We start from the raw sequence: 14,975 nt of genomic DNA, 5'->3' as shown, positions 1-14,975 counted from the left end.
GATCAAAACAAAGGTGCACTGGTTTTACCAAACGAACCAGAAAGGGAGACACGCCGTACCAAAATCAGCTTCAGCTGGACCTGCACAGATCGTTAGATTATATGGCAGATACCACACACAGGTGCTCACAGACACAAACTGTATCTTCCTTGACTTCCAACTTAAAGCATTTCACATGCTGTCAGTCTTGCGTGCTGCTCAATAACATTCAATATTTAATATTTATTGTTACTTACGCTTAGTGCTGTCAAGAGATTAAAAAAAAAATAGAGATTAATTAATTATGATTTTTAATTAATTGATCTAATTAATCTCTTTTTTAATCTCACCTAAAAATAGCTGAGGAAAGCCCTCAACTTATTGTGGCAGACCAAAAGACTGATATATAACAAAGAAAGTGACTTTATAAAGTCATTTATTGTTTAACAAATGTTAAACAGATGCAACCATTTACATACTGTTGTATTCTTTTGTAAAATAAGTGGAAAAATAAATACAAATAAAATCAAATAAATTAAGTGCTGCAAGTTAGCACATCAGAGTTGCTCTTTTCTGAGCAATACAGCACTGAAATTCCTCTGCTTCAGATAATGAAAAATAAAACTGACATTGCAGTGCTGCAAGTTAGCACATCAAAGTATTCTTCCATCACAAAAAAAAGTGCTGAACATCAAGCAATCTATTCTAGTAGGCTACAAATGACACAGCAGCTATGCTGACCACATGTGTCTCATTTCTTCTTCCTCAGCCAGTCGCTAAGACACACCAGCCTGGTAACATTTTCTGGAAGCAAGGCTGCCCTTTTCTTTTGCACTATGTGGCCTGCAAGGCTAAAGAGTCTCTCACAGGGTACAGAGGTAGCTGGGGAGGCCAGGTACTTTTGTGCTAGGACTGACAGCTTTTCATAGACTCCTGAGTGAGCATACCACCACTGCAGAGGACAGTCATCAATACTGATGCTGGGTTCTGCTCTGTAGCGCTGCAGCTCTCCAGACTCAATTCCATCTTCTGAGTCAGAGTCAGACCCCAGAAGGAGTTCGCTCCTCCTCTTCTTCTGAGCTGGTCCATCATCCTCTGTGGAGGGCTGGAGACTATCTGCTCTTCTGGGCTCTGCTGCCTGGAGCATATTCTCCAGAATGGTCCACACCTGAATGAATGAATGAATGAATGATTGTGATTTAAAACTAAGTGCTTTTTTAAAAAATTTTATTTAATCTTGTAAAGAACTTTGTGTTCCATATAATAAATAAAAGTTTGATTTGATAATGAATTGGACTCATTAGTCCAGCTTAACCTTATTGTCCTACCTGTTCCCTCTTTTCTCTTGGAAGACATTTCAAATCCTTAAACCGTGGATCCAATGCTGTGGCCACCTCGAACCATATCTCATTGCCATTAGCTCGTCGTGCTGCCAGATCCTTCTGGAAGGCATTCTTGAACTTCACCACGTAGGCAGGATCATCATCAGTAATGTCCATGACACGGTACAGATGGCGAAAAGCAGGCAGCACTACAGAGCAAGAGACGTAGGCCTCACCACCCAGCAGCTCTGTCACATACCTGCAGAGGTGGAGAGGTTTGCTAAATAAACCTAGCTGGATTCATTTAAATCAAAGTGTAACTGATTCCCAATTTAATTGTCCTTAAAAGTTCCTTGTTATGTTCATTAATTTTGATTTTACACATGTAACAGTAGTTTATATAATTAAAATGGGAAGGTGTTTATTTGAACTTACTTGCATGGTTCAAGCAGGAGCTCCAGCCTCTGCAGTTTCGCCCACTCAGCTTCGGTTGGCAAGACCAACCTGTGGTTCTGTTGGTCCAACGTAGCCTGGACAGCCTCTCGGTTACATAGGAGGCGTGAGACCATTGCGAGAGTCGAGTTCCACCTGGTGGGTACATCCTGTATAAGTTGATCGCTCTTCTTTCCGAGTGCTACTTGTTGTTGGTTAAGTTCTGTGGTACTCGCAGGGCTTTGTTTAAAATGACCAACAATCTTGCAGCACTTTGCCAGTACACCGACAAAACCACTGCTATCGAGACATACCGTGATGGTCCTCTGGAGAATGTGAGCATTGCAGGCGATGTGCTCATATGGAAGTGCTCTCATAGCAGCCAGCATGTTTGCTGCGCTGTCTGTGCCAATGGTGGATATCTTGTTTTCAATACCCCAGTCATTTGCTACCTTGAGGAACTGTTCGGCGCATTTATCAGCAAAGTGCCTGGTTTCTGTTCTCATGACGGTCAGTGCAAATGAGTTGAGGTTCCACTCACTATCAATAAAGTGTCCAGTCACCCCAAAATAGCTGTGGTTGCCAGCTGAGGTCCAGTGATCTCCGGTTATAGCAACACAGTTGGGAGAATCCTCCGCCAAAATCTCAAGTTTGTTTTTCTTTTCGCCGTCGTACATTTTGCTGATTTTGGTCGTTACTGTAGTCCTGCACGGCGGCTTGTATGACGGGTCATTGGACGCAATTTGCAACACCTCTGTCAATCCTTCGTCCTCTACTATATTTATCGGCCTACAGTTCATCGCTATCCACTTGGCAATAACATTAGTCAGCCTGTCGGTCGCAGACTTGCTCATACGAGGGGTATTCTCTAGTTTTGTTTGGCGAAAAGCTTTGCTCTGGCTTGCTATATTGCTAACGTCTTCACTGCTAGCTGTTGCTGCACTCGCGGCTGGGTGCTTTGCGTTGAGGTGATAGGCCAAACTTGAGCTGCTTCGGTGGTAAGCAAACTCCTTCTTACACTCTAGGCAGACCACTTTACCTTTGTCAATGGTGCCGTCGGGGCGTTTATGAAATACAAATTTCCCGTTCATTGGGCCAACAACTCTCAGATGCGCCTCCATATCCACACTGTAAGCTAATCGCCACTTCTCACCTTGACCTCACGACGTGACTCCACCCCCAACAAGTCAAGCACAAGGAGCCCAGCACATAAAAACGGATTTTATAACATAGCAACTCTCATACAAAATCAATGACGTCAAGAGATTAAAAATTAGATTAACGAGATTAAAAAACATAACGCGCTAAATAGCATTGTAATTAATTAATCGCAATTAACGCGATAATTTGACACCCCTACTTACGCTTATCTAGGTTGGTGCTGTGATCTCTGTATTGTGTTCTCTTGTTGTTTGTTTTCTTTTTTCTTCTTTTAACAGGTGATCTAACAGAATTTCTCAGTGTCTTCCCTTCCTGTTTCCCCCTCCCCTCTGCTTCTCTTTCTCCCTTTCTATCTAGTTATCTGTCCAATTTGTAATAACTTAAAAAATGATAATGATTAATAATAATATAGATCAATCAAGTGGAACAATATGCCAGTTCCATATTGTTCCACTTGAAAAAAACTAAAGCTGTTGGGCATCTTTCCTGGTCTTCAGACAACAGTTCTCATTGCTAAAGTACCGAACGGGACAGGAAAAAACACTCAGCTCTATGAGCTTAAGCTTTCCATCATATTATGTGCGTTTGCTTTTTGAATCTTTTAAATAATAACAGCAAACATACACCGTGTACGTGTTTTTCCAGTTGGACACTAGAAGCTCTGACAGACATCGGCCAATTAATTCTCCTCATGTCTGAGCAGGTGTGCCCTGAAAAACAAATTAGAAGCTGTATTTGTGTTTTTCGTGCTGCCTGAATAAAAATTAAATTGTTATTCTTGTGATTGTGTAGGAAGGACGGATCTCTCTACAGGTATTAAAAATGTAAACAAAAACCCAAAATTAGGTTTTTTTAGACATTATTGGCACAGGAAGCTTTTAAAAGTGGAAAGGATCCGATCTGTTGAAGATTCAAATGAGTGAGTAAATGATCTCTGATCATTTTTGATGTGTGTGTGTTTGAACAATAGTTGTACAGTTACACATAAGTTATTGCACACGTTTGTGAATCATTGCTTGTCAATCATTTCTACCCTTAAACCTTCAGCTCAGTAGGTGACTGTTGTGAATGTAGTTTGTGTTGTGTACCTGTAGCTGTCAAACATCACACAGCAAACTGGGCCAGAGATCATTTTAGGTCTTTGTACAGTGGCTTGCAAAAGTATTCGCCCCCCTTGAACTTTCCCACATTTTGTCACATTACAGCCACAAACATGAATCAGTTTTATTGGAATTCCAGGTGAAAGACCAACACAAAGTGGTGCACACGTGAGAAGTGGAACGAAAATCATACATGATTCCAAACATTTTTTACAAACAAATAACTGCAAAGTGGGGTGTGTGTAATTATTCAGCCCCCTGAGTCAATACTTTGTAGAACCACCTTTTGCTGCAGTTCCAGCTGCCAGTCTTTTAGGGTCTGTCTCTACCAGCTTTGCACATCTACAGACTGAAATCTTTGCCCATTCTTCTTTGCACAACAGCTCCAGCTCAGTCAGATTAGATGGACGGCGTTTGTGAACAGCAGTTTTCAGATCTTGCCACAGATTCTGGATTGGATTTAGATCTGGACTTTGACTGGGCCGTTCTAACACATGGATATGTTTTGTTGTAAACCATCCCATTGTTGCCCTGGCTTTATGTTTAGGGTGGTTGTCCTGCTGGAAGGTGAACCTCCGCCCCAGTCTCAAGTCTTTTGCAGACTCCAAGAGGTTTTCTTCCAAGGTTGCCCTGTATTTGGCTCCATCCATCGTCCCATCAACTCTGACCAGCTTCCCTGTCCCTGCTGAAGAGAAGCAGCCCCAGAGCATGATGCTGCCACCACCATATCTGATAGTGGGGATGGTGTGTTCAGAGTGATGTGCAGTGTTAGTTTTCCGCCACACATAGCGTTTTGCATTTTGGTCTCATCTGACCAGAGCAGCTTCTTCCACATGTTTGCTGTGTCCCCACATGGCTTGTGGCAAACTGCAAACGGGACTTCTTATGGTTTTCTGTTAACAATGGCTTTCTTCTTGCCACTCTTCCATAAAGGCCAACTTTGTGCAGTGCACGACTAATAGTTGTCCTGTGGACAGATTCCCCACCTGAGCTGTAGATCTCTGCAGCTCGTCCAGAGTCACCATGGGCCTCTTGGCTGCATTTCTGATCAGCGCTCTCCTTGTTCGGCCTGTGAGTTTAGGTGGACGGCCCTGTCTTGGCAGGTTTACAGTTGTGCCATACTCCTTCCATTTCTGAATGATGGCTTGAACAGTGCTCCGTGGGATGTTCAAGGCTTGGGAAATCTTTTTGTAGCCTAAGCCTGCTTTAAATTTCTCAATAACTTTATCCCTGACCTGTCTGGTGTGTTCTTTGGACTTCATGGTGTTGTTGCTCCCAATATTCTCTTAGACAACCTCTGAGGCCGTCACAGAGCAGCTGTATTTGTACTGACATTACACACAGATGCACTTTATTTAGTCATTAGCACTCATCAGGCAACGTCTATGGGCAACTGACTGCACTCAGACCAAAGGGGCTGAATAATTACACACACCCCACTTTGCAGTTATTTGTAAAAAATGTTTGGAATCATGTCTGATTTTTGTTCCACTTCTCACGTGTGCACCACTTTGTGTTGGTCTTTCACCTGGAAGTCCAATAAAACTGATTCATGTTTGTGGCTGTAATGTGACAAAATGTGGGAAAGTTCAAGGGGGCCGAATACTTTTGCAAGCCACTGTATCAGCTGATATCCACAGACCGTGGTCAGAAGTTGCCATCCACTCTTCATGGGCATGAGTGTCAAGGGTTGTGAGTGTGAGTGTTGTTTGATGATTTTGTTTTGTGTGTTTCAGAATCAGAATACTTTATTAATCCCAAAGGAAATTATATGGATCACAGTTGCACCTAGACAGTAACAGACTAAACAATTTAAATAATTCAATATAAAGAGTTCAACACTCCAACTATAAAGCAAAAGACAAAGAAATGAGTAAGTAAAAGTTAAGCTGAAGAGAAAAAGCAGGAGCAACAGTAACAGGCACGCACACTCACATTTTTGTTGTGACGATCTTTGTCTCACACTTTTATTTGTAACCGTCGTTCCTAACACAGCAGGCTGGAACAGGCCCTGCATTCCTTTGCTTTCTGACAGATTAGCTGTAGTCTGTGGAGTTATTAAATTTCATGCTCTCGGCTTCTCACACAACCACAATGCACGCTGCATTAAAGTGACAGAGGGCAAATGTATTCTTTTAAACTTTAAACAACGAACATCAGACCGACAACACATCAGGATGTCGTACAGAACATCGGTGCAACCAGACGACAAACATGAAGGCGCACCGATGCAGATGTTTTGTCATCTGTTCTGCATGGATCCAGCCTCTGAACGTCGACACAAATCTGTACAAATATACAAATATAAAGCATAAATTTGTGTCAAGTAGACTCACCCCACCCAAACACCAGCACACAGAGTATGGGTGGGTGGGTGTTCCCACCCAATCAAAAGTGAAGAAAAGAAGGCTCAGAGAAAACATGAGCAGTGTTTCTAACTTCTGATTGGGTGGGCAGCGTTAAGCCCGCCTTCATACCGTCGTCAGAGGTGAAACCAAACAAAGAAGCAGGCGCCATGTCTCACCTGTGAACTCGGAGGACGACAAACAGGTAAAGCACAAATTTATCTGCGGTTTTTTCTGAACAGTTAAACTCATCACTAAATGTTTTTTCATGCTTTGGATTCTCTGCAGGTCTGCTGCACCTTTGTTAGCTGTGTTTGTGCTGTGAGGTGCGTCGTGATTCTCTTTGTTAATGGTAGTTTCACTTTGATCGTTACTGCCTTTAATATACTTTTGATTTTTCCTCATTTACATCTTTTCTTTATGGCTGCAGAGAGTGAACCTGTGTGATATGATGCAGAACTATAATTCCTAATATTTGTTTTGTGCTTTTATCAAATGACTGCACAGAATGAGCAGAAACATGAAAATTGGGTTATTTGTTATATAACATATGATGACATAAATAATTTCCTCTGAGTAGACCGAAAGATTGCATATAAACTGGAGGGTGAGACAGTTGAGTGAAGAGGAATATTTTAATATTTTATCTATATGAAAATTTTAATCTCTCTACTGAAACTGCTACAACTCCCCCCTCACACACACACACACACACACACACACACACACACACCTTATTTGCGGCTGCTCACCTGTACCCAGCAGGCTGGAACAGGTCCTGGTATTCTCTTTGTTGCAGATGTACCGCCCACACTCAGATCGTGTTTCACTTACTGGAGTTTTTAGACTCTCGTGATCTCATCTAATCATCGTTCTCAGAAGCGTTTGCTAAATTAATCCTTGTAGTAAGATGTGAATGTGATTATGATCCAGGTGATGTGGTCTATAGTTGGTCGTTTCTGTCCGACTGTTTGGAATAATCTTAGTCCAATTATGCACTTGAATGCAGCACACATGAGTGGATCAAATGGATCCATCATAATATTCTTTAATTAAAACTCATTCAAGTAATATCTTCTTGTGCACAGTAGGCTTCCTGAAAGCATAAATGACCTCTGAGGTTGAGAACGTGAAATAAATCATCCATGTGTATAAAACACTTCTACATGTGTTCAGACTGAGGTCCCCTGATTCTTCAATCTGGTTGATCAGTCTATACAAAGACTTTAATTTCTTTGAAAACTGAAATTGAAAGTGAAAGATGTAAACCTTCTTTCTGCAGTTACTCATGATGTCTTAATGGTCTAAATGTAATTGGTTGCACTTGACCCCCCAGTTTGTATAAAACATTCTCTACATGGTGACCAACCGGAGACCAACTGAAGTACTGCATAAAACGACCAACATCACAATAACAACTTCTCCCTTTTTTGTGCCGTTCCATTCGAACCATTCATGCTTACAGCCCCTTTGTCCACCTACCATCACATGTCGTGTGACTCAAAGAACCTAAAATACTTTTTTTTTCCTTCCAGTTCATCCCCAGGTCTTTTCAGAAAATCGACATCATGGCAACCAAAACAGCTGGTGAGTCCAGTCATATGTTATTGATCAGCAGTGAGGATTTTGCACTCACTCTGTACACAGAGAGTAGATTTAGAGAGTAACTGTGACATCTGTTCAGGTATTGGAAGTGAAAGCACATAACAAACAGGTGCAGCAGCAGCAGGGTGGAGCAGGATCCAACTGCCATGATCACACTGTGCTGCTGGTGTTAGAAGCAACGTTGGCTGATAAACATATCCAACATGCTCACAGTACATGTTGCCCTGTTCTGCCAATATAGTTACTCGTTCATTTCCAGTCGCTTCACTTGCTGAAAGAATGAATGTAAATAAAAAATAAATAACTGAAAGCTGCTTGAAGGCACCTTAAATAGCTCCCTGATCTACCAGGCAATCAGGAACAGGTGGATTATCACAGACACACACTCCAGGGTGAATTGTATAATTAGTCCACCCACACGAAGTACGAAAAGAAAGCAGGATAACAAAAACCCCTGACAAAATGGCTTCTTGCCCACAACAAGAAACACAAAGAAGCTGGATTAAGGAAGCCATGCTTGTAAATACTTCACTCAGAGACAGTGATCTGCTGAGATACTTTCTTGGTTTGTTTTGGAATCCAAATTCGGATTTCTTTAGTTTCTCCAGTGACCACTTAGGAACAAGAAATAGATTCATGGTATTGTTAGTGATACTGGGATGTGCAGAAAAAAGATGTTATATGTGGAATATTGCTCCATCTTTGAAGATGATCAGAACTTTTTAAAATTGGGGTCAAGTTGATACGAAACATGAAACCACCAAAAACAACTTGGGATAAAATCTCTGCTTCTAGTCTTTTCTCACCAACTCAGGGTCCAAACTTTAAATTTAATTGAGATGGTATGAATTGTTTTCAGTCAATTACACTAATTACTTGGCATATCAGAAGTAGAGACCTCATGACACATTCCTGTAACACAAAGTAATTTTCCACATTTAAGTGTTGAAGGATAACTTGAGTTCTTTATGTTTTTGCAGAGGATTTCCAAAAACCAGAAGATAGCAGCTATGACATCAAGGACTGTAAGTTGAACTAACAACATTGATGTATCATGAGTAAAACAAAAATCATTTCATTTAAAGTATTAGTTATAATGCCAAAAGCTATATAATTTAGGAAGGGAGGGATAAAGCTCTACTAATCCTACAATGACATTTCCCTCCTGTGTTGTCAGGCATCAGCCAACCAGATTTTAATCTGAAAATCTTAGAAATATGGTATCTAACCAGATTCTGACTCTGGTAAGAACAACAGTCAACAACAGTCGCCTCAAGGCGCTTTATATTGTAGAGTAGATACAGAGAAAAACCCAACAATCATATGACCTGAAAACTGAAGGCTCTGCCTCCCATTCTACTTTTAAATACTCTAGGAACAACAAGTAGGCCTGCAGAGCGAGAGCAAAGTGCTCTAATAGGGTGATATGGTACTACAAGGTCATTAAGATAAGATGGGGCCTGATTATTTAAGACCTTGTATGTGAGGAGCAGGATTTTGAATTCTGGATTTAACAGGAAGCCAATACAGGAGAAATCTGCTCTGTCTTTCTAGTCCCTGTCAGGACTCTTGCTGCAGCATTTTGGATCAGCTGAAGGCTTTTCAGGGAGTTTTTAGGACATCCTGATAATAATGAATTACAGTCGTCCAGCCTGGAAGTAATAAATGCATGAACTAGTTTTTCAGCGTCACTCTGAGACAGGATATTTCTAATTTTAGAGATGTTGCACAAATGGAAGAAAGCAGTCTTACATATTTGTTTAATATGAGCGTTGAAGGACATATCCTGGTCAACAATGACTCCAAGGTTCCTCACAGCGTTACTGGAGGCCAAGGTAATGCCATCCAGAGTAAGAATCTGGTTAGCCACCATATTTCTAAGATTTTAAGGCCGAGTACAATAACCTCAGTTTGATCTGAATGAAGAAGCAGAAAGTATCATGAACCAACAGGTTTGCCCAGGAAAGTGGACCCAAAACCTCAGACAAACATGGGCGTGGAATGCTTACAGTGATTATTTATTTGAAAAGGTGGCCAAAAGTGACGAGGGGGGCCCAAAAGGCTAGTGGCAGGAACGCGGAAGAGGTCAGAGAGGCGAGGGGATATTCTGTAACAGAGGCAGAGGTAGTTAAAATCGAAAGAGAAAACTAGAGCTTGATAACTAGAAACTGGAGAATAGTTCGCCTTACTGTGCCAGTCATGGTTAGTTTCACTGAGGGGAGGGGAGGGGAGAGAGGTCTGTGGGAAGCTTCTGGAGGGTCTCAAGCTGAAGCGTGGAGGTTAGAGGGCAGGCGGGCGAGCCGGCTGGGAGACAGGGACTGTCCCAGTAAGGTGAAGCCAGGGTTGAAACTCCGCTGAATGAAGGGAAGACAGGAATTACTCCAACAGATAAATTGGAAAAGGAAGGAAAACCACGAAGGGAAACGTAATTTACCACCAAGAAGAGTAGAACAAACTGGCAAGGAGGGGCCGGTTGAGTCAGCTGAAGTAGGTCTCCCGCTGATTGCTCGCAGCTGAGGCTCACTTGAAGCACTGAAGTCCCAGCCCCAAAGGGATGGCTCAGCAGCCACACAAGGAAAACCCCCTCCTGGCACTCCCACCGACCATGACAAAAAGTTTGTGGCCATCCCAATCTTTATGTCTTATGACATTCTTGACATTTCAGACTTGGAAGTGCTAATTCTCATCCTAACTGTGTCACACCACACTAGTGCAAACTGGAAGTCAGTCCCTTGCAAAATCAACAAAATCAAAAAACAGATAAGATAAAACTTTATTAATCCCTCGGGTGGATTACTCTGGGAAATTCGGTAAGATCAGAGGTAAAATCAGAGATTATACCCTGAGACCATTGATCCCAGCACCTAATAAGTGTGTAGCCCTTGAATGCACCTAAATATTCTGTCCAAAAAATTATAAACAGAATCATTGACAAAGGACAGTCCGGTGCCAATCTGTGGGGCCAACAACCCTTGGAGAGGAACCTTTTTTGTGGGGGGGGTTCTCTGATAAAAAGGTCCTAATCTCTGGTCCTATGGGTCTTACCCAGCTGCACCCCTGCACCAGCTGGAGTACTAACTACCTAGAAATTGTCCAGGTGTCTTTCCTCGTAACCCTGATAAGATAAACCAAACCTGAATAGCCTTGTAGGTCAAGTCATATCAGTCCCACCTGTTAATGGTAGGTCCCCTATTGACTGAGCCACTTGTAGTTTCTGGGTGTATTTCAGAGGCTCCAAAGCAAGGTTATCATATGTTATAATATAAAGGGCTAGCGTTAACATCCTGTACGTTTCCACTTTTACTTGAGTAAAGAAGTTGTTTCATTTCTTCTACTTAAGTAAATAAAGTTTGTACTTTTGCCACCTCTGCCCAACAAAATCACGGTAGTGCCTTTAAAACATCTGCATGAGCTTATCCTCCTAAATAGAGAGCTGATATGGCTTTTCAACTAATTAAGAAACCATATCGGAAAGTGTAACTGCCAGCGCTATCACTAAGCAATCTGTTTTAAGACAAATTTGTAAATGATTATTTCTCAAGTGATATGATTAACAATTACAAACTATTTAATAGAATGTGACATAAATATGTGTTTCATAATTTTTGAGGCAATTTACATTGTTTTTTGCAGCACGTGAACTCAGGATAATGCTGTTTGGAAAAAGTAATGACAAGAAATCAGCCCTGGAAAAGCTCCTCGTTGGGAAAAAAGAGTCTAAAGGTTTTGGAGGAAAACAATCTGGTTCTGCTTCTGGAGAGAGGAACAGGAAACCTCCCACAGTTGTAAAAACTCCCAACATCTTCAGTCTGCCTGTGGAAGCACTGTTTAAAGAGATGAAGAGCTGTGTGAGTCTCTGTCCTCCTGGACCAAACGTTCTGCTGCTGTTAGTCAAACCTTCTGATTTCACTGAGGAGAACAGACAGACTCTGAATTTGGTCCTGAGCTTGTTTGGTCAAGATGCTTTCAATCACTCCATCATCATCCGAACGCATAACGAGGAAGGGAATAACTCAGTGGATAAACTCATTGAAGAATCCAAACAAAGGCAGCAGTTCATTAACTTTGACAGGAAAGACTCCTTCTCAGATTCCTCAGAGTTGATGGAAGAAATGAATGAGATAGTGAGTAAAAACTGGGGAGAGTATCTCATGTTAAAAGAAGAGGCTAAACCCAATCTGAAGTCCAGTCTGAACCTGGTTCTGTGTGGGAGGAGAGGAGCAGAGAAGACGTCAGCAGCCAAGGCCATTTTAGGTCAGACTGAGCTTCATTCAGCCTCCAACTCATCAGAGTGTGTTAAACATCAGGGAGAGGTGTGTGGACGTTGGGTTTCCCTGGTGGAGCTGCCTGCCTTGTATGGAAAACCTCAGGAGGCAGTGATGGAGGAATCATTCAAGTGTATCTCCCTCTGTGATCCTGAGGGTGTCCATGCCTTCATCCTGGTCCTACCTGTGGCTCCCCTCACTGATGAAGACAAGGGAGAGTTAGAGACCATCCAGGACACATTCAGCTCTCGAGTCAATGACTTCACCATGATTCTGTTCACTGTGGACTCAGATCTTACAGATCCAGCTGCTGAAAATATTTTAAATACAGACCAAGACATCCAGAAGCTTCTTCAGACGTTCAGACAAAGGCATGTGGTTCTCAACATCAAAGACAAACAGCAGATTACAAAGATGTTTGAGGTTGTGGACAAAATTAGTGATGCCACAAACAAACCACACTGTTATACAAAGACAACATTTCTACATGCACAGATGGACAAAGTCTTACAACAAGATAAATCCATACAGATGCAACATGATGAACTTGAGAAGCTCAAGACGAACATGATGACTTGTAAGTACTTCAGATTTTAATATTGTTCTGTGTTCAGTGACCCAAAGAGTTTTAATCCAGCAGTATTCAAGTGTTAACTCTGATTGTTTTCATGTTTTAGGTGATGAAGTTGAAGGAAAAAGACTCAGACTGTCTCAGGATTGTGCTGATTGGGAAGACTGGCTGTGGAAAGAGCTCTACAGGAAATACGATTTTAGGAAAAGACAAGTTTATAGCTGCATCAAGTCAAATATCAGTCACACAATATTGTAAGAAGGCAGAGGGCGAGGTGGACGGTCGTCCTGTTGTTGTGGTCGACACTCCTGGTCTGTTTGACACCAGTTTGTCCAATGAAGAAGTTCGGGAGGAGTTGGTGAAATCTATCAGCCAGCTGGCTCCAGGACCGCATGTCTTCTTGGTGGTGATAGGGGTTGGTAGATTCACAGCAGAGGAGAGAGAGACGATCAAGTTCACTAAAAGATTCTTTGGGAAGAACTCAGAAAAGTTCACCATCATCCTTTTCACCAGAGGAGACGATCTGGAGCATCAGGGAGAGTCTATTGATGATTACATCAAGAACAAATGTCATGATTCCCTTAAGAAACTGATCTCTAACTGTGGAGGAAGATACCATGTGTTCAATAACTCTGACAAACAAAACTGCACACAAGTCAGTGAGCTGATAAAAAAGATTGACACCATGGTGAAGAACAATGGAGGAAGCTTCTACACGAATGAGATGCTGCAAGAGGCTGAAGCTGCGATAAAGAAGGAAACGCTGAGGATCCTGAAGGAGAAGGAAGAAGAGATGCAGAAGGAAAAGGAAGAGATCGAAAGAAAACATGAGCAAGAAATGAAAGCAATGAAAAGAAGAATGGCAGAAGAGAGAGAAAAATCAGAAAAGGAGAGAAAACAGAAAGCTGAAGAACTCAAGGAAATGAAGAACAAAATTGAGGAAGAACAAGAGAAGAAAAAAAAAGAAGAAGAAATGAGAGAAAAGGAGGAAAAGGAAAAGAACACTGGAGAAGAAAGATATCGACAACAATTCAAAGAAGAACTTGAAAAGTTGGACAGACAAATTCATTTGGAAAAAGAGGCAAAGGAAAGTGTCGACAGACATCTGGAAGAGACCAGAGAAGAGATGCAACGAAAACAAGAAGCCTGGGAGAAAGAACGAAGAGAAGAGCGAGAGAAACAAAGACAAGAAGATGGAAAAGAGACGACAGGAGGAGGAAGAAAGAATCGACAAACTGCTGGAAAGTTACAAACAAGAAAAAATAAAATATGAAAACAACAAATTACAAGAGGAACAAATAAGAAGAGAAATGGAAATAACAGAGAACAATCATCAGAAAACACTGGAGGACCTAAAGAAGAGCTATGAAAGAAAAGCCAGACAGAAAGCAGAAGAGTTCAACGAATCCCAAAAGAAACACATGGACGAATTAAATGCTCAGCGGGAAGAACACGTGAAGGAAATGAATGACTTAGTGAAACGTGTCACCAAGAAGAGTGAAAACCTGAGAAAGATCAAACATCTAGTGGAAAAACATGAAAAAGAAGTGAGGAATGCAAAAACTGAGGAGGACAAGGACGAACTACAGGAAGAACATGAACAACAAATAAGTGAATTGATGCAAAAAATCTTAAGTAAGGAGGTCAGTGACGCGTCAGGCTGCAGCATTTTGTGACGAGAAATGAATGATCTCAGTTGCTTTTCTTTCATTTGTACTGGGAAAAAATGTTAAAGAGGCACCGATGTGTTGTTCTGCATGTTTTAAATGTTTGGGATTTCCTCGCAACAGCAAATAATTCTGACTGGGTGTCATCGAACCTGCCTTAAACACAGTGTCGGACTCCAGTCTCACCATTAAACCACAAGTCACTATCCCAACATTACCAAAGCTTCTGACTGGTTAAACTAACTCCAAAGACTGAATAGGTATTAGTTACTAAAAGACCCACGTGGAACCAGCATGTTCCACTCTGTCTCAGCTCATTAATCTCCCACCTGGCAGAGTTGAAGCTATGGTCAGTGTTTTTCCAGCAAATAAATGTTTTTATCATAATTTACTTCAAAATAGAAACAGAGTATAAGTTGCAATGATGCAGGAAAAACAAATTATTTTCAAATAAGTAAAGAACAGAACAGTTATCAGTGTGACTTTGTCATTCTAATGTAATCATTGTGTGTATGTTTGTGTGGGTGG

At 41.5% G+C, this 14,975-nt stretch overlaps 2 protein-coding genes across 7 annotated transcripts; one reads left to right on the top strand and one right to left on the bottom strand.

The window, feature by feature from the left end:
- Nucleotides 1–439: 439 nt before the first annotated feature.
- LOC120722455 (E3 SUMO-protein ligase ZBED1-like) lies at nucleotides 440–3,234 on the bottom strand. The gene is made up of 3 exons (XM_040013467.1): nucleotides 1,737–3,234; nucleotides 1,308–1,560; nucleotides 440–1,147 (listed from the first exon to the last, which is right to left on the bottom strand). The coding sequence occupies exons 1-3, from the start codon at nucleotides 2,852–2,854 to the stop codon at nucleotides 731–733; spliced, it is 1,788 nt and encodes a 595-aa protein (XP_039869401.1). The 5' UTR covers nucleotides 2,855–3,234; the 3' UTR covers nucleotides 440–730.
- Nucleotides 3,235–5,538: 2,304 nt separating this feature from the next.
- LOC120722440 (GTPase IMAP family member 8-like) lies at nucleotides 5,539–13,152 on the top strand. Of its 6 annotated transcripts, XM_040013432.1 has the most exons (6): nucleotides 5,539–6,544; nucleotides 6,628–6,665; nucleotides 7,875–7,926; nucleotides 8,925–8,969; nucleotides 11,578–12,786; nucleotides 12,887–13,152. In XM_040013432.1, the coding sequence occupies exons 3-6, from the start codon at nucleotides 7,908–7,910 to the stop codon at nucleotides 13,036–13,038; spliced, it is 1,425 nt and encodes a 474-aa protein (XP_039869366.1). In that variant the 5' UTR covers nucleotides 5,539–6,544; nucleotides 6,628–6,665; nucleotides 7,875–7,907; the 3' UTR covers nucleotides 13,039–13,152. The 6 variants fall into 6 exon arrangements, with proteins under 6 accessions (XP_039869366.1, XP_039869367.1, XP_039869369.1 ...); XM_040013433.1 differs by lacking the exon at nucleotides 6,628–6,665; XM_040013435.1 differs by lacking the exon at nucleotides 8,925–8,969.
- Nucleotides 13,153–14,975: the final 1,823 nt, after the last annotated feature.

This window comes from Simochromis diagramma, unplaced genomic scaffold (genome assembly GCF_900408965.1).
Source record: "Simochromis diagramma unplaced genomic scaffold, fSimDia1.1 OVJJ01000778.1, whole genome shotgun sequence".
NCBI classification, from domain to species: Eukaryota; Metazoa; Chordata; class Actinopteri; order Cichliformes; family Cichlidae; genus Simochromis; species Simochromis diagramma.
The sequence above is the reverse complement of the archived record's forward strand: the minus strand, read 5'-3'. Positions and strand labels throughout refer to the sequence as shown.